Raw genomic sequence first — 24,342 nt, forward strand, 5'->3', positions numbered from 1 at the left:
GTCAATGATCTCAAGGCAGTTGGGACCATAGTCACCAAGAAAACAATTGGTATCACACTACGCAGTGAAGGACTGAAATCCTGCAGCGCCGCAAGGTCCCCCTGCTCAAGAAAGCACATGTACAGGCCCGTCTGAAGTTTGCTGATGAACATCTGAATGATTCAGAGGAGAACTGGGGGAAAGTGTTGTGGTCATGATGAGACCAAAATCAAGCTCTTTGTCATCAACTCAACTCGCTGTGTTCGAAGGAGGAATGCTGCCTATGACCCCGAGAACATCATCCCCACCGTCAAACATGGAGGTGGAAACATTATGCTTTGGTGGTATTTTTCTGCTAAGGGGACAGGACAACTTCACTGCATCAAAGGGACGATGGACGGGGCCATGTACCATCAAATCTTGGGTGAAAACCTCCTTTCCCCAGCCAGGGCATTGAAAATGGGTCATGGATGGGTCTTCCAGCATGACAATGACCCAAAACATATGGCCAAGGCAACAAAGGAGTGGCTCAAGAAGAAGCACATTAAGGTCCTGAAGTGGCCTAGCCAGTCTCCAGACTTTAATCCCATATAAAATATGTGGAGGGAGCTGAAGGTTGGAGTTACCAAACGTTAGCCTCGAAACTTTAATGACTTGGAGAGGATCTGCAAAGAGGAGTGGGACAAAATCCCTCCTGAGATGTGTGCAAACCTGGTGGCCGACTACAAGAAACGTCTGACCTCTGTGATTGCCAACAAGGGTTTTTGCCACCAAGTCATGTTTTGCGAAGGGGTCAAATACTTATTTCACTCATTAAAATGCAAATCAATTTATAACTTTTTTCAAATGTGTTTTTCTGGATATTTTTGTTGTTGTTCTGTCTCTCGCTGTTAAAATAAACCGACCATTAAAATTATAGACTAATCATTTCTTTGTCAGTGGGCAAATGTACAAAATCAGCAGGAAGGACATCATATGTATTTTTCCCTCACTGTAGAACCAAATCGATAAGTGTATACATAAAGTGCTAAAAATAGTGCAAACCAAATAAGTAATAAATAGAAACTACTATATTATAGGGATGCTCCCAACAAAATACATGTAAACAAAACAAGTCCTTTAGGAAAGTGCTTAAGGTACAAATTGGTCCCAACATTAGCATGTATACATATGAACTTCAATTTCCTTCCTCAGATGGCGCATGCAAAGATCCCCTAGGTGTGGAAATAATCCTCTTTGACACCAGCAACGTGTGAGACCTCCACCTCCTAAATGCATTCACCTGACCGATGCCAAGTTAAGGCATGTAGATATCATATCCTGTATGGTCAGGAAATCCTCAATGATCCAACACCTCAGCTACAATAATGTTCTTCATTATAGAAATGCTCACACCATGGAGCCAACAAAAGGAGAGGCGGATCCCCTGAGGACGTGCATGCGCACGAAACGCGTTCCCAAGGCCATTACGTGCTGACACCACACCGCCGTGACCATTTTGTTAATAAACAACAACACTATACTACTCATTTTGTGGGCTCCATCGTGTGAGCACTTCCACTTAGGAAGAACGTGAGTTGGTGAGTGCATTGCTAGTGACAGAGAGTGGATTATTTCTGCACCTCTGGGATCTTTGCATGCGCCATCTGAGGAAGAAAATCGAAGTTCATATGTATGCATGCTAATTCTGGGATTCATTTAATTTGCCCCTTAACCACCCTAGCAGTGATCCCGAGTCTGGCTCGGGTTGGGATTTTAGTTCCACAAGCGGTAACCCCGAGCCAGACTCGGGATCGCATCTCTAGATGCAAGGAGGACACGGAGAAGTTACTTACCTTGTCCCCTGGATCCAGCGATGTCCTCCGCGCTGTGTGATCGAGCTGTCCTCCGCTCGATTCACACAGCGCCGAATGCCGCCGAGCTCCGTTCCCTGCGACGTTACGGCGCACGGGAGCGGAGGTCGGCGCTAAATTCAAAAAGAGTAAAAGTACACAAAACACACACAGTACTGTAATCTTACAGATTACAGTACTGTATAAAAAAAAATACACCCTCCCTTTGTCCCTAGTGGTCTGTGCAGTGCCCTGCATGCACCTTTTATATTATAAATACTGTTTTTTTATGGCTGGAATTTGGAGATTGTCCATAGCAACCAGAAAGTGTCCCTTTTTCTGTGTTTTAGGATTTGATTACATTATTGAATAATTTTTATTATTATTTATTATATTATAAACTTTATCATACCCGGGATGTCTGCTAGACTCTGGTTTGAACAGATTTAAGAGAGTTATTCCTAAGAATTGCAGGACTACAATATAAAACGCCAAATTTCCATGCAAAATAATCGTACCGCTTTCAGCACCTAAAACCAGATCGAATCATACCGCCGGGGAGGTTAAGCACTTTCCTAAAGGACTTGTTTTGTTTACATGTATTTTGTTGGCGACATCCTCATAATATATTACCGTAAATACTCGAGTATAGGTCGATCCGAATATAAGCCGAGGCCCCTAATTTACCACAAAAAACTGGGAAAACTTATTGACTCGAGTATAAGCCTGGGGTGGGAAATGCAGCAGCTACTGTAAGTGGCAAAGAGGGTCAACAATGCCCATCTGCAGCTGCATGTCTCACTGTGTCTATTGCATGCCTCCCTGTGTCCTGTGCAGATCTGCCTACCTCACTGTGTCCTGTGTATACCTCCCTGTGTCCATTGCAGCCTACCTGTGCTAATCTTCATCCTTTGTGTCCTGTGCATGCCTCCGTGTGCCCATCTGCAGCCACCGATCAGCGTGTCATAAAAACATACGGCGGCCATTCCAGTATTCAAAAGCCGCGCCTCCTCTTCGTCTGTGATAGGCAGAACACTCAATTTCCCAGCAGTCAGTTTTCAGCCTATCACGAACATCCGCTCATCCTCGTCAGAGGTATGAGGATGAGGGGATGTCCGTGATAGGCTGAAAACTGACTGCTGGGAAATTGAGTGTTCTGCCTATCAGACGAGGAGGAGGCGCGGCTTTTAAATACTGGAATGGCCGCTGTATGTTTTTATGACACGCTGGCCACCGTCTGTCTATATGACATGCCTGATCAGGTAGGCAGACGGCGGTGACTCGAGTATAAGCCGAGGGGGGCACTTTCAGCCTAAAAAGAAAGGCCTGAAAATCTCGGCTTATACTCGAGTATATACGGTAATTGTTTCTATTATTTATTTGGTTTGCACTGTTTGTAGCCCTTTATATATGCATTTATTGATTTGAATCTAACTATTCAAACGCTGCACTATTACGTTGTTTAGATATCAGGTTGGCCAATCACCTTTTTGTGCTAGCTGCTAAAAAAAAAAATTCTTGAGCGCTCGCTCACACTGTGACGAATATATGATTTTTACTTACTTTTTTTTTTTTCCCATTTGTCAGCCTATAATGAAAAAGAGATCATTGTTTTTTAAAGTGTACTAAATATAAAATGTCCTAAAATGTTGTCAAATTATGCAATTGTAGTCCATTTAACAGACGCGGCTAAACTTTGACCTGGGCATGAACAGTTTGCAAAGGAATCATGTAATTTGTTGTAAAGGTTTGAATGAATCCTCCTCACTAACCCACCCCCACCACACTCACCTGTTGTACATTAGTGTATGACGTATATATTCTCCTTTCATCACTTTCTCAACTCGTCTATCTCCTCTTTGTGCTTCTCTCTTCTCTCTTTTCCCAGGTGTTCTGTGTCTCAGCTCTGAACGTTTTCCCATCATCTCTCCTGTGTACTAACCACTCACGGAGCTTCTGTGCTTCCTCACCCCCCTTCTCCCCCCCCCCCCCCAAAATTCCCCATGTAGTCATTCATTTTATTTTCTTTCTCCGTCTCCACCTGCATGTCCTCATCCCCAGGCATGGCCTTCCCTGTATCCAACATGCTTCCTAAACCGCTACCCCTTGGTAAATGCATTGACGTGTCATGGATGGTGAAAGTGTCCCTCTCGAGGTGACCGTGATCTATACGTTTTTATAAGAAGATGCCCTGAGCGTTTAAGACTGGAGTGTGGTCAGAAGATGCTCCTAGAGGGGGACTCATCATGTTTGGTTCAACAGATATCCCAGCCAACCCAATGGCCTGGAGACTGAGCACGACGATAGCTTCTGGCGAGTCTTCGGAGAAGCTTTGGAGGATCTGGAGACCTGTGGACAATCCGAGCTTTTGAGGGAAATTGAGGTAACAAATGTCCACCAAATTGAACCTTTTACAGGGGTTTCCAATTGCTTCAGCTTTCCAAAGCCATTAGGAAGGGGGTCCCACTCTCATTTTTAGACTGTATGTCTGTTGGCAGAGAAAAGGGACCAATGGCATACATACAGAGGGGGGTAAAGCAGAGTGCCTCAATCTGAATAGGTAAATAAAGATAGGACCGGGTACCATCATACTAAGAATTACCGCTCTAAGGTAATGACTTCTCCCAAAACAGCTGTCTCCACAATCCCACAGGGTGCTGGCTCTGTTTGCAACAGGAACTGAAGTAGAAAAGATGTAGCTGGATAGCCGCACTCCGAATTATTCAACTTTATTTCAAAAATTTAATTAAAATCATAGCATCTAGATGTTTCCTTAATTGCTATCTTGTCATACACATATTTTATTCATTTGTCTAATTGCTTGTGTGTGTGTATATAGCTCTGTATGTATATTCTGCTCATTAGCTATGACTAAGCACCGTGTCCGGTGTGAAACATGTCAGCGGCTGTGCAGTTAGTCTGTTTACCAGCCTAGATGCTATGATTTTAATTACATTTTTGAAATAAAGTTGAAAAATTCGGAGTGCGGCTATCCAGCTACATCTTTTCTACTTAAGCGGGTACCATCATCCTTGTATGATAAGGCATGAGGGGTGTCGGGAGCTACTCCAAAAAAATGCCCCATGGCAAAAATAATTAATGTACTATCTCGGTACTCAGGGATTGGACAATTGAATATAAAAGTAATATTTTATTGTAGAAAAATGACTTGATACACATGATACAAACAATATATAAAAACATGATTGCATACAAGAGCAAGATGATGCAGACTTAAACAATAGGAAACCCACGAGATGGGAGATGTAGGTCCAAAGTGTAATCCTCCACATGTTTCACAAATTAATTTGCTTCTTCAGGAGGGATTGACCTGATACATCCAAGCTCACCTGTAATACATTTACTCCAAGTATTGATGTACTCAATGTATAATAGTGTATTTCTCCTCCCCTTCCACCTTAAAATGATGTGATCAATTAATTAGAAGACTTTATCTCTCCTTAGATGTATAAGTTCAATTCCTCCTGAAGAAGCAAATTAATTTGTGTAACATGTAGAGGATTACACTTTGGACCTACAGCTCCTACCTTGTGGGGTTCCCATTGTTTAAGTCTGTATCATCTTGCTCTTGTATGCAATCATGTTTTTATATATTGTTTGTATCATGTGTATCAAGTTGTTTCTCTACAATAAAATATAACTTTTATATTCAATTGTCCAATCCCCGAGTACCAAGATAGTCCATTAATTATTTTTGTCATGGGGCATTTGTTGGAGTAGCTCCTAACACCCCCTCATACCTATACATACAGGGGGCTTTTACTCTACCCCAGGCTCTTTCACAATTTCCTGCACAAGTATGCTCTTCCAGACAACAGACGTCTCCACTGAGAAATTATTAGGTGCTCTTTATTCTCATGTAAAGTGTACCTGGGTACAGCTACCTACCTTGCCTCTTCTAAGCCCCTGTACACACGGACGGAGATTCCGACAACCAAATCCGTCGGATTTTGTCCGACGGATCTTGTCCGAAACTGTTGCATACACACGGTCGGACAAAGTTGTCAGAAAATCCGATCTTTCAGAACGTGATGACGTTATTTCGTTACGACGGGACTACGTTCAGGCAAGTAGCCAATAGCTTTGATGTAGGAATTTGATCTGAGCATGCGTGGCACTTTGTCCGATTGGAATTCTCTACACATGATCGGAGTATGTCCGATCGGAGCATTTTGTAGGAAAATATTTTCGGCAAGTTGGAAAATTTGGTCCGACGGACATTCCGACGGAAACAGTCCGATGCATACCACACACAGTCGGAATATGCGACAAAACGCTCCAATCGGACACATTCCGTCAGAATATCCGATCGTGTGTACAAGGGCTTAGTGTTGCAATCTACCACTTGTGTTGGATTAACCATAGTGGCCAGTGTTTGAACACACACACAAAAGCATGTAAAGTGTTACTAAACCCCGGACCGTGCATTCGCTGTATCTGGTCTCCTACAGTACACAGAACATGAAAATGCAATTGTTTTAGTAAATATAAACTGCTAAATACCTTTTCTCATCGGCTGTATATATAGCAATCTTGGGACTTCTATCAGTGTCTGATTAAAGGAGGAGGAGTTTTCATTCTACTCTGACTGTCCTATGAGGCTGCAGGGCCTCTGACCCTCTGTCTGGACAGTGCTGATGGGCCCTGTGCTGATCACATGCACAGACAGGCTGTCATGTGCCTTTTACTGAGAAGTGGCTTCCTTCTGGCCCCTCTACCATACAGGCCTGATTGGTGGAGTGCTGCAGAGATGGTTGTTCTTCTGGAAAGTTCTCCTTTCTCCACAGAGAGACACTGGAGCTCTGTCAGAGTGACCATCGGGTTCTTGGTCGCCTCCCTGACTAAGGCCCTTCTCCTCCGATCACTCATTTTGGCCGGGCGGCCCGCTCTAGGAAGAGTCCTGGTGGTTCCAAACTTCATCCATTTGTGAATGATGGAGGCCACTGTGCTCATTGGGACCTCCAATGCTGCATAAAATGTTTCTGTACCCTTCCCCAGATCTGTGCCTCCATACAGTCCTGTCTAAGAGGTCTACAGACAATTCCTTGGACTTCATGGCTTGGTTTGTACTCTGACATGCACTGTTAATTATGAGACCTTAGTACCTTTCCAAATCATGTCCAATCAACTGAATTCACCACAAGTGGACTCCAATCAAGTTGTAGAAACATCTCAAGGATGGTCAGTGGAAAATGGGACAGACCTGAGCTCAATTTTGAGCATCATGGCAAAGGCTGTGAATACTTATGTACATGGGATTTTTTTCATTTTTTATTTTTAATAAGTTTGAAAAGAATTCAAACAAACTTCTTTCATGTTGTCATTATGGGGTATAGTTTGTAGAATTTTGAGGAAAATAATGAATGGAAACCATTTTGGAATAAGGCTGTAACATAACAAAATGTGGAAAAAGTGAAGCGCTGTGAATTCTTTCCGGATGCACTTTAAAGAGGAAGTAAAGCCTCTTAAGAAAAAGAAAAACAAAAAACACCCTGCAAGGCAAAGGCATAATAAGCTAGTATGCATAGGATTTACTTACCTAAGATCAAAGCCCCCTCAGCGGTCCTCGGTCAGCACCTCCGTCGCCGCCGTGATACCCGGAGTGACTTCCGGCTATCACCGCTAGGCGCTGTGACTGGCTGGAGCCACGATGATGTCACTCCTGCAAATGCGCACTGGTGCCACCACTAACGGCACGCTCTGTACGTCTGCGCCCGATGTCTATGGCGCATGGGCCGTAGACATCGGTGCCGCTATTCTTGCAAATATCCCCTAAACTTTTTAGGTATGGAAGATATTTCTTGCACCTACAGGTAAGCCTTAATCTAGGCTTACCTGTAGGTTACAGTGGTTGTAAGGGGTATAATGCCGCATACACACAACCAGACTTTTCGACATCAAAGCCCTGACGGAACGATTCCGGTGGACCATTCGATCGTGTGTGGGCTGCAGTGGACTTTTGATTTGCAAAAATCCGACAGACTTTAGAAATGGAACATGTTTCAAATTTTTCCGCCGGACCCAGTTCCTACCGAGAAATCCGCCCGTGTGTATGCTAGTCCGACGGACAAAAACCGACGCGAAGGCAGCTATTGGCTACTGGCTATGAATTTCCTTATTCTAGTCCAGTCGTACGTCATCACGTTCGAATCCGTCGGACTTTGGTGTGATTGTGTGTGGCCAAGTCCGTTCATTCGGAAAGTCCGTCAGAACTCCGCCGAAAGTCGGTCTGACCTAGTCCCTCGAAAAGTCCGGTCATGTGTACACGGCATTAGTATGCATTGCATACTAAGTACATTGACAGACTTGCCTACAATTGGAGCCCTCCAGCGCTGTGCTGTCACGGCTCCCCCTGGGCCCCTGCGCTTCCATCTTCATCTGGTCATCCTTCCGGGTTTCATATCTTCGGCTGTTTGAATGGCCGCACCGAGGTGACGCCACTGCCACGCACAGGAGTCCCATCACCACGGCCCACTAACTGGGCCATAAATGTGGTCTGAGCTGCAAATGTGCGGATTATATCACATGACCCGCTGAGAGGCGGGGGGGGGGGACATTTATTACAGGAGAGACCTCTAGGGTTCTGTCATACAGACCGTGCCTGTCGGCTGTTCCTGCAATCCTTCCTACCACTTTAGTGTTAACTGTAGCATAGAAAAATCAGGTCTCCTGACCCTCTAGCCAGGGCTCTGCTGTGTAAATTTCAGAACTGGATGGACAAACAATACATATTTAATCCACCAATTTTGCTAGAATTGGACTTTACCGGTACCAGAACACACATTTTCTCATAAAAAAACATCTTTTCTTTACTTCCATCAACTAATATTTCCAGTTCAAAGCAGCTGTAAATGCATATATTTTAGTAGTTTAACTTCCAAACAATGCAAACCCTAATCTGTTTTCCTAAATGGAAAGTGACCCCATAACACAAGCGTATTCAATATCCTCAAAGGAACCTTTTCATATTAGTCATAACGACAGAAAAAAAAGGTTTCTTCTCAACGCGCTTTGTTGTCTTTATACACCACTTTTTTAAGAGATCAAGGGTATAAGGAAATGTACATTGTACCATCAAAGCACACCAGCCTAATAAAACCAAGCTGTTGCCGGGAAAACGTTTATGCCCCGTACACGCGATCGGACTTTCCGCCAACAAAACCATGGATTTTTGTTCAAAGGTTGTTGGCTCCAACTTGTCTTGCATACACACGGTCACACAAATGTTGGCCAACAATTCCGAACGTGGGAACGCGGTGATGCACAAGACGTACGACGAGCTGATAAAAGTTCAATAGCCAGTGAGGCTCCTTCTGCTTGATTCCGAGCGTGCGTGAACTTTTGTGCGACTGACTTGTGTACACGCGATCTGACTTTCCGACGACAAGGTTTTGTTGGTGGAAAATGTAAGAACCTGCTCTCGAACATTTTGTGGTCTAGGGTGCAGACACTTTGTTGTATATCGCACAACTGGGCAATGTTTCTGCCTTTTGACAAGCTACCAAAAAAATAAATAAAATGAAGGCAATGTGCTACGCAGTTTGTCGGTATTTTGTGTTTGTTTATTCTTTCAACCCAATAGAGGGGTATGGTGGGTGCCAAACTATCAGATATACAATATTGGACATAGTATTTGCATATAAGGCAAATGTCGTTGTTGCTTCCATAGTAAGTGTGTTAAAGGCCGTTTAAGCAGCCTTGAGCTTATCTTTTACTCTAGTTGATGTTGTTGCTCTTGTTCCCTTTTTGCAGGCATCCATCATGACGGGTAGTGTACAAAGTTTAAGCTTGGATGGCACCAAACTGCTACATGAAAACTCCAATAAGAGTAGCCGCTTCCTGCACCGGAAGTCAGGTTCCCACCACTCTAGAAACAGCCCCAAGAAAGACGGCAAGCTCAGCCGAGACCACAAAATTCTGAAGGATGAGGACCAAGATGTTTACTCCAGTGCCGAGTTGCTCAAGGTGAGCCTCCCGCATGGTGGATGCAGCAATGAAACAGATTGCAAAGGGCATCTTTGCCGATCTATGCTCTGGGTCTGTTTTGCATCACTTATGTTGCTTTTGTATGCCCATTGTTCCAAATTTTTGTTCGGAGCAATTTAAAAAACATTTTAATCCTGCAAGTCTTTAGATAAGCACCACTTTGTTACATTTAATCAGAAAATATTAAATCAGAATATATGTCTCTGAATCACGAAACTTTAGTCGGAAAATTAGGTCCAGCTAGAACACTTCAGGCTGACCCCTTTTGCAGGTATAGATATGTAAAACATTAAAAAATAAGTGTCTATAATGTTTAAAATCCAGTAATACACGGCCTCACCCTGCTCTGCACGTGCTCAGTTGCGTTCCATTTTCAGGCACTGCTGAGAGTGTAGAGGCCAATCTGCTGACAGCCTTAAATTGGTTGTAAACCCTTACAAACCACTTTGACCTACAGGTAAGCCTAGATTAAGGCTTACCTGTAGGTAGAAGAAATATCTCCTAAACCTACACAGTTTAGGAGATATTTACAAAAAGACAGGCACTACTGTCTACGGCGCAATATCCGTTAGTGGCGGCTCCCATGCGCATGCGCGGGAGTGACATCATCGCTGTTCCGGTGCTGTGAGTGGCCGGAGCCCGGAAGAAGATGGACGCTCCGTGCTACAGGGGACATCGGTGACTTCGCTGGCTCCTGTGTCAGGTAAGTGACACATAATGGGCTACTATGCGATGCATAGTACCCCTTTATGCTTCACCTTTGCAGGGAGACAAATGGTTCACTTCCTCTTTAAAGCGGTAATAAACCCTCCTATCGTTTACAGCAGTGATCTCCGAACTGCGGCCCTTTGCTTGCTTTTATCCGCCCCCCCCCCCCCCGTAACACCAAAGATGGGGCACAATTCCTCCTACTGAAACCAACAATTGATTGGGCCCAATGACACCAATGATGGGGCACAACCCCTACCACTGACACCAATGATGGGGCACAATTCCTCCCAATGACATAAACGATGGGGGGGCACAATTCCTCCCAACGACCCCAACAATTGGGACCAATTCCTCCCGCTGACCTGGGGGGACATTTTCTACTCCCAACAGTCTGGGCCCCCAAAATCGGAAGGACAGTAAACTGGCCCCCTGAATACAAAGTTTGGAGACCTCTGCTTTATAGCTAAGAAAGCTGCTTCTGTTTGATCTGCAACTGCCATGGTGCTGCACATGTGATCAGTTATGACACCAGACATTTGATGGTTTGACAGTTTGGTCAACGACACAAGCAAATGTGACAGACTTGGTTCACGCTGCTGTGACCTGAAAGCTGTGCGATTTACGGTGCAGCTTTGCCAGGTGATTTCCTGGTGACTTGCTGGCGACTTGAGTACTACTTGATGCAACTTTAAAGCGATTTCCAAGGAATGTCTGGGTAATATTCCTGTAGTGTCGGATCCAAATCATGTCAATATAGATGGGGATCTGACTTTGAGGCGACTTTCAATAAAGTCTATGGGCACAAGTTGGATAGAAGTCGTCTTGAAGTAGTACAGCAACCTTTTCTAAAGTCGGAGCAACTTCAGTGGTGCTAATTAAGACAGCGCTCATTGACTAACTTGGGATTTCACATGTCGTGCAACTTGGGGTCTCACAAGTCTGATCCCAAGTCGCGGAAGCGTGAACTGAGCCTTCGCATTCCCAGCATACCAGGAATGTAACTTTTTTGAAGACATTAAATTGATGGGTTTAGTTCCGCTTTATGATTTACTGCTGCTCAGGGGCTCTGGGCTTCGCCAAAATGGCAGCCTCCAGCAAGAAGAAAAACAGGAGCAATGCTGTCGGGAGTTTACAGCACACACTAATTTTGATAGCATACCGTAATTATTAATGTGGAATGTATGTTCCTTGTTAAAGAACATTATTTTTTTTTTATCAAGTTGTTATGGGTAAAGTTCTGCTTTAAATGCCAACAGTTCTCCCTCTCTCATGGCAGGTGACTGTTATGAAGGACTTGGAGACAGATGACTTTGGGTTCAGTGTCTCAGACGGTCTTCTAGAGAAAGGCGTGTACGTGAACATGATCCGACCCGGTGGTCCGGCAGACAGGAGTGGTCTCCAGCCTTTCGATCGGATCCTGCAGGTAACTACACTAAAAGGCATCATTCTTATCAGGTGGCAAGGTGAGATAAAAATCTCAAAATGGTACACTATTGTAAGATTCTCATTTTTACAATAATATCGATATTCGATAATTCATTTTGATGAGAAAAGTTCCAAGAAAGTCTGTTCAGTTCTTGTGTAAAAACTCAAAAATGTATTTAATAATAAAAATAGCAAAATATTACAAGAACAATATCAAAGTATAGAATGTCATTAATAATGTATTATATTCTTAAGATGAAGAGTGAATCAGATGTGTGCATGTAGATGTATTCAATGTCTCATGGAGTGAGTCTGCAGCTGTCCTTGTGGTGTAAGCGCGTCCCAAAACTCTGTTACCAGCTTTTTACTCCTAAATTCAGCCCCCACCTTCTCCTAAAATCTGACCCCTCCTTCCTAAAAAGGTTTTTTTGTTTTATAGTTCCTCAGAAAACCACAGGCTTTTAATGAAACAGTTTCCCTCCCACCTCACTCGCAAAGGGTGGGGGGGTCGACATTCCTGAAGTGTGGGCCAAGAGGAGCTATATGTAAAACCATTTTAAACATATACAATATAACATTAAAATCAATTACTACATATATTATATTAATTTAAAACACAATGTTCTTATTAATATCCTAATCAAGATATATTGTTATATAAAGGACTCGTCTCTTAACTAACACACTGAACTATTACATCTTAAGTAATGTAAAACCTTCCTTCTCATCTGTGATGGGAGGTGAGAGCTCAGCTCAATTTTAATTATTAACACATGTTGACTCTACATAGAACTGCTTATGAAGTTTATAACCATGTATATTTTCACAAGTATAAAAGCATATACATATATATATATATATATATATATATATATATATATATATATATATATATATATATATTTATATATATATATATATATATATATATAATTTCACTTTTTCTATACATAGAAGATAGATTATATATATATATATATATATAATATAATATTTAATTAGGGGTGTAACAGATCAAAAGACTCACGGATCAGATCGTTCCTCAGATCAGAGTCACGGATCGAATAATTTTTAAGATCAGAAAATAATAATTGAATTTGCAAAAACTTGTGAAAATTCCACCACCATATAGTCCCCACTGTAATATACATCTCCCCCACTGTAATATTGGCTGAGCGTGGCTGGGTATCGCCAAGTATGGCTGGGTATCGCAGACTATGGCTGGGTATCGCAGGGTATTGGAAGGGTATTGGCAGAGTATTGGCAGGGTATGGCAGGGTATTGGCAGAGTATGGAGGGATTGTCACAGAGCAGCGCTGTGGGCTCTACAGTTCCAGCCCACAGCGCTGCTACGATCCGATCTCTCCCCTCCACTGTACAGATCTATACACAGAGGGTAGAGAGGAACCGGTGTCATCATGACGCCGGTTTGTTTACAAGTGATCACTCCATCATTTGACGGAGCGATCACATTGTAAACACCGACGGGAACTAGGCCAAAGCCGCGGCCTTTCCTAAGGCCGAGACTGTGGAGCTCTCCACGGATCGCGGCGTGTGCCAATCCGAACGGGGTAACCCATTCGGATCACGGATCGGTGACGATCCATTGCACCCCTAAAAAAAAATATATATATATATATATATATATATATATATATATATATATATATATATATATATATATATATATATATATATATAGAGAGAGAGAGATAATATATATAGATATATATATTCATTTAACTCAATTATTCTGTAAGATCTAATCCATTCATTAATTTGTTAATAACTATATTGTCACATAGTGGTTCATTGAGAACTACAAGCCGACATCCACAAAAGCTGCTCACAGAAAGAATGACGCAGATGGGGGCAGCCCCGCTTGGGCGTGTTTTAAAAAAATTGTGACAGTAAGCGGGGGGAGAGAAGATCCCCTATTCACTGTCACAATGGAGGATCAGGGTGGCGCGGGGGCCAGTGCTAGAGTAACATGTTACATCCTGAAAAAGGAAAAGTGAACTTTTCCTTTAAGGCCCGCATCCTGGCAGAGGGAAGGGGTTAGAAAAAATTTTAATTGCTGTGTTTATTTTACTAATAACTGTGACTTTTATGCAGGTAAACCATGTGCGCACGAGAGATTTTGACTGTTGCCTGGCCGTGCCTCTTCTGTCCGATGCTGGGGACAGGCTGGATCTCGTCATCAGTCGGAGCCCTCCCTCGGGGAGTGCTCGGGAAGACGCCATCAAACGCCAAACTAGTGTGGAATCCAAAACGAGCACAAAAACCCTCTGAGATGATGTGACGAAATGTGACCGCCTCCCCCCCCCTCCTCAAACTATATGGCCAGCTCAAAAGGTACTCGGGCCCGAAGGTTCCTGCCTGTTGACTTCCTGCACAGATATGCTATATGTTCCATTAGGAGTCTTTAAAAACGTTCAGCACTTATAATTTATATAAAAAAAAAAAAAACCTCTGACTCTTCACTTACCAATTCTTAGGGCCACGACATTAGGGGGGCTCTGTCCTTGTTTTTAGAGATTCATCCCTTTCTCATGGTGCTATTTGGTTTTTATTTTTTCAGGTTTTTTTTTTCAAACCTAGATACCTCTCATTAATGATCAGTGCTCCCCTTAACTGTGTTTGAAGGAACAGCACCCCATTTTCCTAAGCCAGAAAGAAGTCTCCCTGTGTGTCTGTGTATTGCTTGTGATACTATCCTTTTTTTATTAATATTTATTGTTCCACGTGAGGCTCGCATTTTGTAGTTTTTGTATCACTGACGCACTTTATACTCTTCTCTTAGCACCCTATGTATAGTATTTTATTCCCTGACACCTCAGAATAAGGGATCAACCTCACCAGTAGAGGGCTCTCCAGATAAGCCCAAGCTTCACAAAACCCTCTGAATGCTTAGTCCATCACCTAATGCTAAAGCATGACCCTTGCTCCTCTCCACCCCTACCACATAGTCTTTAGTTACGGCTAGACACCTGCATTGCATTCACAGAATCCCAGACAAGCCTTCATAAAAAATGGCTGCTCTTACGCACATCTTCCCATGATGCACTGCCATCCGGGCCTACTATCCCTTTGGCGATTGACTTGGCACTGTGATATCACGCGCACTTCCAGCACTCTACCATTGTTTTTCTTCTCTCTTTTCCCATAGTACACTGAGCGATAACTGTTACCCGCACCTCACTGACATTTTCTTTTTTCCTATCAGAATTTGTGGTAATTCGGTTGCTGCTTTTATTTTTTGGTCACTTTTGTTTCATGTTACAGCCAACATCGATGAGCCATGATGCACTTTTTGACTGTACCATCCACGTGGTTCCTGTAGTCAAATCCTGTTTGTTTGCCAAACTTGCTGTCTTCAAAGAGAAACTAGAGCAGTTGGATGGCAAGAAACAAAAAAGGAGCTAAAAGGATATTCAAAAAGTTAACTTTTTTCAAAAAACATTCTTGGATCTGATAAAAAAAGATACCAAAATGTGGCTTTTTATTCTTTCCCTGCAGCTCCATAATCTCATGTGTTATAAAGCAAATAATAAATGAGTGGTGACACAATGGCTACTGAGCAAGGCCCTGTGTTTTGTAAGCCTAGAACTTGTAGTGCAGCCATTATCAGCCCTAGGGTTCCCCCAGAGGTTGGTAGGGTTTCCTTGAGCTGTGGCTGATTGTCATCCCATCTGATGGTGCCTACATAGTTCTGGGGCCAGCGCCACTTGGATGGTCACTTTTAAGCACCACTGTAAGGGGGGGTTGCATTCTTCCTACTGACCACCAATGTAAGGGGCATTTTCCTAATGCCCCCTTACAGTGGTTCTTAGAATGCCTCCTTTAGCCTGGGTTCGCACAATTGCGAACGTCAGGAGATTGTGACTGGCTCTCTATGGAACCCGTGAGTCTCTATGGAGCCTGCGGTCCGTTTCAGGTTTGAATTCAGCCAAAAAATCTGAATTAAATCGGACCTGGAACACCAAACAGGGACACACCGGACCCCTACTGTGAGACGCTTTGTGCGGCAGTGTGAACCCAGCCTTACGGTCAGCTACAAAGATAATCCAAGTGGCGCTGGCCCCGGATCTATGTAGGCACCATCAAATGGGAGGTCAATCAGCCACAGCTCAAGGAACCCTTAGCCCTTGTACACACGGCCGGACATTTCGACAACCAAATCCGTCGGATTTTGTCCGAAACTGTTGCATACACACGGTCGGACTAAGTTGTCGAAAAATCCGATCATTCAGAGCGTGATGATGTAATTTCTTTACGATGGGACTACGTTCAGGCTAGTAGCCAATAGCTTTGATGTAGGAATTTTATCTGAGCATGCGTGCCACTTTGTCCAATCAAAATTCTCTACACATGATCGGAGTATGTCCTATTGGACCAGTTTGTCAGAAAATATTTCCAACAAGTTGGAAAATTGGGTCCGACGGATATTCAGACAGAAACATTCCGATGCATATCCGACAAACCGGTCCGATAGGACACATTCCGTCGGAATCTCCGACCGTGTGTACAAGGGCTTTGTCACTTTTGGAAGAACCCTAGGACTAATCTTTGCACGGGTTCCCTGAGACCTAAAAATTCTATTAAGGGTTCTTCTGGGGTAAAAAGGTTGACAAAGGCTGCTCTATTGTCTTCCAAAGGCAGGGGGCCTTCCTTTGCAGCCAGCCAGTCACAAAGACAAGACGTGCTTCCTGGAGCTTGCCATGTAAGGGATTTCCCAAAATGTTTTTGAATAGAAGAACTTCTTAAAATGGTGCACATACCAGATGCTGGATTGGTTTGGTAGTTTCATGCATTAAAATGTATACTGTTCCTTTTATTTTTATTTCCATTAAGTGCATTGCCACCTCCTCACAATTGAAACAGAACCAACATTGATCACATGAAAGATTCTCAAAAGATTTGCCACATCAATGAAATGGTCAACCAGCCATCTTTTGAGCCAAACTGACGTGGTGGGTTCATGGTGATGAACTACATTATTATTGTTTTGATGGCCCAGTGAATTGATGGAGCTGCCTTGGCATCAAGACTGGTTTACCTGGCAAAATGGTTTACTAAATTGTAAAAAAGGTGGCTCATTAAGGTTTTATCATCGTTGTTTATTTTTGCTTTACCTGTTTTATTGATGCCCCCTGTTATAGATTGTTGTGGCTTCCAGTTAAGATCCCTGGTAAAAGGTTGAAGTTATCCCTTGACAGCAATATATCTGTCATGTAACTGATAGTAAATTTCCTTCTCCAATCACAAATATCACACAATGTCAAGAAAAGCATTTGCATGTAGCCTTACTAAAATATTAATCATCCCACTCCCTAAGCACCCGTCATTGCCAGTGGAACGCTTTGCCCATTGACCCCAATGGTGTCTGTAGGAGTCGGGATAAATTGTAGGCATGTTATAATTTTTACATAGTTACAATGGTCCAATGTGGATCAATGTATAAACCATATACCAGGGATATGCAATTAGCGGACCTCCAGCTGTTGCAGAACTAAAGTCCCATGAGGCATAGCAATACTCTGACAGCCACAAGCATGACACCCAGAGGCAGAGGCATGATGGGACTTGTAGTTTTGCAACAGCTGGAGGTCCACTAATTGCATATCCCTGCCACATACCATACCTGGCCAATGCCCCTGGAAGCTGGAAATCGCCCATCACCTCTATTTGTGATGTCCACTTGCTTCCAGCTCCCCATGCTGCGTGGCTAGCCTGCTGCATTGCGAATACTGGAGGCCAATCTCCTGTCTTCACAATGTATCAGGTTGGCTGCTCAGCATGGGACCTGGAAGCTAGTGGAGATCAATAAAGTAACAGTGTTTTTTGTAGTGTACAGGGACATCAGCCAGGTATGGTATAATGCAGTGGTTCTCAACCCTGTCCTCAAGTACCCTCAACAGGCCATGTTTTGGGAAATTCTCTTAGGCTGGATTCACACCTATGCTTTTTTAGTGAATTTTGCAGATTTTCACTACAGATCGTGTCCCATAGGAAACCATGGTAAATGGACTGTAGTGCAAATCTGCAAAATGTGCTAAAAATGCATAGGTATGAATCCAGCCTTAGATAAAAAATAGCTGTCCAAAATACCAAGCCATTGACTCTGATGTAAAGCACTTGTGCAAGATAAAGGAAAACCTGCAAATATGGCCTGTTGGGGGTAATTGAGGACAAGGTTGAGAACCACTGGTATAATAAATACATTATTATTATTATACAGGATTTATATAGCATCAACAGTTTACGCAGCTCTTTACAATGTAAAAGGGAGACAATACAGTTATAATACAATAAAATACAAGCGGATTAAGAGGGCCCTGCTCAGAAGAGCTTACGCTCTAATAGGGTGGGGCAGGTGGTCCAAATGTTGTAACTGTGGGGTATGAGCTGATGGAAGTGGTAAAAGATTAGTTGGAGACGTGATCGGCTTTCCTGAAGAGATGAGATTTCAGGGATCGCCTGAAGGTAGCAAGAGTAGGGGATAGCTGGACCGGTGGAGGTAGCGAGTTCCAGAGGATGGGAGAGGCTCTGGAGAAATCCTGGAGACGAGCATGGGAGAAGGAGACGAGAGAGCTTGAGAGTAGTAGGTCTTGAGAAGAGTGGAGAGGACGATTTGGGTGATATTTGGAGACAAGATTGGCAATGTAGTTTCGGGGCAGAGTTGTGAATGGCTTTGTATGTTGTGGTTAGTATTTTGAATTTAATTCGCTGAGTTATTGGGAGCCAGTGTGGGGATTGGATGAGAGGGTTGGCAGACACTGAGCTGTTGGTAAGATGGATAAGTCTGGCGGCAGCATTCATGATAGACTGAAGAGGGGATAGCCTATGGCAGTGATGGCAAATGTTGGCACCCCAGATGTTTTGGAACTACATTTCCCATGATGCTCATGCACTCTGCATCGTAGTTGAGCATCATGGGAAATGTAGTTCCAAAACATCTGGGGTGCCAAGGTTCGCCATCACTGGCCTATGGAGAGGCAGGCCAAGGAGAAGGGAGTTGCAATAGTCAAGGCGAGAGATAACAAGGGAGTGAATGAGGAGCTTGATCCAGTTTGAACCTATAAATTGAATCTAACTATATGCAAAAATATACCATGCCTAGAATTCTTCAAGAATTTGCTTAAAGTTGATTGGCTGTTGCAGCCTGCGTCTTGGACATGGTCCACGGAAGTGGGCTGCTTCAATGGTCTTTAGACAGCAAGGTCATTGCTCACCATCCCAACTCACCCGGGGAACCTCTGGGATCAAGGGCAGAGTTACCTTACAGGAAATAAGGCGAGAATTCAAGTGGGAAAGCTATAGTTATGTATGCTGTGAATAGAGTCCCTCTTTAAACTCACTGGTCAGGTGAGCTAATCAAACAGTCAGCCAACCATAAGAAGTGGACCTTTAATTCCTCTGTGGAGACAATTCTCAGGAGATGACTTGAACCAGTTTGAAGAAACAACTCATCTGAAAACAGTTGCCAGTGAATGAAATAAGCCACTTAAGAGCCTGTTCTTGTGTTTTTTTTATTTAATTTAATTTTTATTTAATTTAATTTTTTTAGATATTCCCAATACAGCCTGCGCAGTGTGCATTACGCCATATACAATATCTGTGCCATAGCAGGTACCGAAGGTATTTTTATATGCAATATTTGTGGGTACAGAGCTCCCCGTTTCTTGGGTTTTTAAATAATGCATTTAAACTGAAGGCTTTAAGAATAATAGTTTCCTTGTACCCTTTCCTATGCATTTTCAACCGTCGTGTCCGTTGACCTGCATTACGAAAGATGAGTATTTTTATCCTTAACGAGTTTAAAAGCAGCTCGACTTGTAAAGTATTTTTCTACAAATTTAGGTTTTCTTATGTATTCATGAAAGCACAAATATGTTAAGGTTACAGGATATGGAGAACTTTATTTTAAATTCCTGTTCTGGGCACATTTGTAAATATTTTTTTCTGTATTTAAAAAAAAAAAATGGGATTATTGTGGATAAAAAAAGGGTTTTTATTAATAAAATATGTAATTTTATTTGTACGAGTCGTTGTTTTTTTTTCTACAGCAGGCTCAGGTTTTCTACCACCCGGGGAGGAACAAGACACAAACCTCTGACAGATTTTGTATGAGACTAAAAGTTATTACAAAATGTAAGTGTATCCAAAGCCAAAGGTTTTTGTTTAGTTTCGGATAGAGTAGGGAAGGGTTGCTGTTTGTGTCTCTAGTTAGGGGACTCGCTCTTTGTCCTGTGACCATTGGGACAGAAATTGACGGGAAATCCAAATTTTTTAGTTGTCAAGCAAGACAAGAATAGAGGAATAACTGTTCGGTAGGGGCATTTGTGATGGCAGCGACTTTCGATGTTGGTGGGTGCAGCGGCCAGAAAACACATGGAGTCTAAATGCAGTAATAATGCCACGTACACACGACCGGACTTTTTCGAGGGACTAGGTCCGACGGACTTTCGGCGGAGTTCTGACAGACTTTCCGAATGAACAGACTTGGCCACACACAATCACACCAAAGTCCGACGGATTCGAATGTGATGACGTACGACCGGACTAGAATAAGGAAGTTCATAGCCAGTAGCTGCCCTCACATCGGAGTAGCATACACACGAGCGGATTTCTCGGTAGGAACTGGGTCCGGCGGAGTTCCGGTGGAAAAATTGAAAACATGTTCCATTTCTAAAGTCCACCAGATTTTTGGCAAGCAAAGGTCCGATGGAGCCCACACAAGATCGAATTGTCCGACGGACCTTTGCTGTCAAAAAGTCCGGTCGTGTGTACGTGGCATAACAATATATTATAACAGAAGTCCAGTAACAGACCCCCGTGAAAAGGCAACCTGACAAGGTACAGCCACAAGTTGCAACAGTGATGAGGAGTGGACTGAAGACTCAGAAGTGCCAACAGCGTTTGTCTCGAGGAGCGGAACTTGGTCTGGCTGGTCTGTACCCAAACAGGAAGGATGGCGTGTCCATACACTTGCCCTACTCCTCCAGAACCTGTCCCTGTTGCTAAGCATTGACTCTGACGGACGGGAGACCTGTCCTTATATTAGCAAACCTGGGAGCCAGGGTCTTAAATAGGCTCTGCCTGACACAAGATGGCTGCCAACCCCACATGGGGTGCCTTAATCCAATCACAAGCTGCCTCCCTGCGATCCAGGAATCCATAGAGGAACTAGGTTCCTCTAGCTTTCCTCTTCCATCTGCATTGCTGTGGTGGACAAATGCCACCTGCAGTGGAGAAGATAGACTGCACCTGTCTACACCCTCACTTTAGAGAGATTTTCTTTCACGTTCTGTTGTGTGTACAGGACAGGAAGTAAAGGGAAGTCTACTTATGAGGCACACCCAAAAAAAAAATGGGGGGAGGGGACATGGCGTTAACCAATCCCTACTCTATCCACAGTGAAAAAAATTTGATTGATATACTGTAAGCTTTAGCAGTTGAATTCCATGGTATGGCGTTTGATCACAGACCTCATACTCTCACCTGCTCTGGCCAAACAAGTGCTAACTTGGCAGTCTCTCTATGTCATTTCGCAGTCTGGGCACTTTCTCTTTCTCTTGGGTATTGTTCTTTTTGTGATATTGATATTGTACTTTGGCGTTTACCCATGGGCAGCAGTACCGGCAGCCATGTCACTCTATGAGCTTCACATAGAGCTTGGCAGTGGGGCTGTACGGGACACCTGTACCCTCCACCCACAGCTAAACACCAGAGCCCCATGCACCAGGGCTAAATGCCCAGTGTGCATGGGGGTCTTAAAGCGATACTAAAACACAAACCATTTATTATACATTATCACTTCTCTTTAAATATGTGGACAATGCCAGCATAATAATAATAAAAAAAAAAAAAAAAAAAAAGTGTTTTAGTCTTCCTCCATGCCCTTGAAGCTGTAATTTATGACGAAATGCGTAAAAAAATAAAGATGACAAGGCCCTTCATGACATCATCATGCAATTGAAGTCTGGAAGTGGCACAGTTTACTTTCGGACCAACTCTATTACATGCGCAGGTTATTCTTACCCCTGTGAGCATTTGGATTTATTTTTTATAAAAACGCATTCTGATGGTTTTACGCTACGTGGCACCCGGGTGTTTTCTATAAGTACATTTGAGAACTGGATGGTGACCTGTGGACCTGACATTGGTAAGAAAAAAAAAAAAAAAAGCCTCCCGTCACATAGAGCTGCACGATTTATCAGTAAGAAATCGAAACTGCAATCTTTTTCTCTTCTTCATCTTCAAAACAGCATGTCAGGGATTCCAAGTGCAGAGAGTTCTCACAGCTGGAGGGGGAAAAAAATAAATCCAGGCAGCCTGCCAAGTTTAATCACAACAAATAAGTAGAAACAAAGCATCTTTTCGTTCTTTTATCAAAGGAAAGAACGCCAGAGTGTAAATGAAGGACGTTTAACCATATAAAGACCAAAGACTTTTTGGACATTTATGGATTACAATAAAAAAAAAAAAAAAAAAATTCTGATAGAAAATTACTTGCAACACCCAAACATGATTTTTTTTTTTTTTTTTTTTTTTTAGAGACCCTATAGAATAAAATGGTGGTTGTTGCAAGATTTTATGTCACACCGTATTTGCAGAGCGGTCTTTCAAACGCAATTAAGAAAAGAATACACTTTAATAATTTTTTTTTTTTTTTTTTAATTCATTAAACAGTAGTTAGCCCGATTTTTTTTATATAATCTAAAGATGTTACATCGCGATCTTTATTCTAAGAAAAAAAAATTGTGATTCTCGTTTTAGCCAATATAGTGCAGCTCTACTGTCACAGGATACAAACACTATCTGATACAGAGGGCCAGATCTTTCTGGTAAGCATGTGCGACTAGGCATGCGGTGGAGGAACACTGGTGAGACGCTTCAGTTTCAAGGGCAACACTTTTGCCTATTGCATTTATTCTTGGAAGGATGCTAACCACATTGTTGTTGGATGGTGGACTTCTATTTCAGAAAATTCCTTCTGATCTCTGTTTCTTGTACACAGTTTAGATTTTTTTTTTTTTTTTTTTTTACAAAAAAACAAAACATATGTTTTTCTTTTCATTGAACTGGTCACTGATTGAATTTTTTTTGGAGCTCAGTGCTTGTTTATGTGGTCTTTTGGTTTGGCTATGGGGCACAAGCCCCCCTACTGACATTCAGCACCTGTTCCTCCCATGAGGATGACCCAATTTAGGGTTTAGGATTAGCGTCCCCCCCCCCCGCCATACTTGTGATGAACAGTGACGTGCACAAAACAGAAGCTGCTGAACTCTTTCTGAATGATCTGAATCTCTTTATTATTGACCTTGATTACAAAAGCTTCTAATGTTACATGATAAAACAGCAATGTGACAACAGTCTTGTATAGACCTGTAGACCATGTAGTAAAAAGGAACAAACACCAGTATTTTTTTTTTTACAACCTAGTATGCACACTAGGCTCAGTTTACACCACTTCCAGCCTGGGATAAGGGTTGCTTATTTTTCAAAAGATCCAATGAGATTGGAGAATTAAAATTACGTGCCCAAAGCAAAGATGCGTATCTGTTGCTTAAAGCTGAATTGCAGACTAGGCAATTTTTACATTGGACCAAAGGAACTATGTACAGTGGAACCTTGGATTACGAGCATAATCTGTTCCAGGAGAATGCCTGTAATCCAATGCACTCGCATATCAAAGCGAGTTTCCCCATAGAAGTCAATGGAAATGAAGATAATCAGTTCCTCATTGACTTCTATTGCATGCAATAACACATGTGGCCAGAGGTGGGGGGGGGGGCGCCAGAGAACCTCAAAAATACTCAAGTTCAGCTCGGCTGAAGTCGGAAAGCCTTGGGAACTGCGTATTTCCGAACCGTTCCGAGTGTCACCGGCGCCCCCGCACCTCTGGCCAAGTGCGGAACTGCACACCCTATTAGCTTGAATTACGCTCGTTTTGCAAGAAAAAACTCGCAAACCAAGTCAGAATTTAAAAAAAATTCAAAACGCTTGTTACTCGTAAAGGATCCTTTTAGAAGGTGGAAATCATTTCTCCAGTGATCTCAACTAGGTTCCAGGTCCTGTGCTGAGCTGCTGCATTATGAGCACAGCAGATCGATCGCTTGGCACAGGCGCCATTCAGGGACCATTTTGCATTTTCCCAAAGAATGCAATGGGTTCATGGATTGAAGGAAGTGGAGATCGTGACGTCACTATCCACCTCATCCAATTAGAGAACGCTTTGCATTCATTTAGAAAATGCAAAGTGTTACCTGAATGAACGCTGAGCAAGCGACCTTCTGTATTCATTAACCGATTCTGGACCACCCACCACATATATACTGTGGCAGGGTGGCCTGGCTGTGCAAAATCACGCACCTGTACATGA

The 24,342-nt window shown here is 42.9% G+C and overlaps 1 protein-coding gene across 1 annotated transcript in view; it reads left to right on the forward strand.

The window, feature by feature from the left end:
• GRIP2 (glutamate receptor interacting protein 2) overlaps window positions 1-19,992 on the forward strand; it is a 293,045-nt gene extending 273,053 nt beyond the window's left edge. Inside the window, exons 21-24 of the mRNA XM_077451617.1 lie at window positions 4,074-4,194; window positions 9,585-9,797; window positions 11,806-11,952; window positions 14,070-19,992. Coding sequence (XP_077307743.1) covers window positions 4,074-4,194; window positions 9,585-9,797; window positions 11,806-11,952; window positions 14,070-14,246 — 658 coding nt within the window. The 3' untranslated portion in view covers window positions 14,247-19,992. The remainder of the gene's footprint in view (window positions 1-4,073; window positions 4,195-9,584; window positions 9,798-11,805; window positions 11,953-14,069) is intronic.
• Window positions 19,993-24,342: the final 4,350 nt, after the last annotated feature.

The sequence above is a fragment of the Lithobates pipiens genome, unplaced genomic scaffold (genome assembly GCF_037356315.1).
Source record: "Lithobates pipiens isolate NorthernLeopardFrog02 unplaced genomic scaffold, aLitPip1_a1.2 Scaffold_23, whole genome shotgun sequence".
Classification (NCBI taxonomy): domain Eukaryota; kingdom Metazoa; phylum Chordata; class Amphibia; order Anura; family Ranidae; genus Lithobates; species Lithobates pipiens.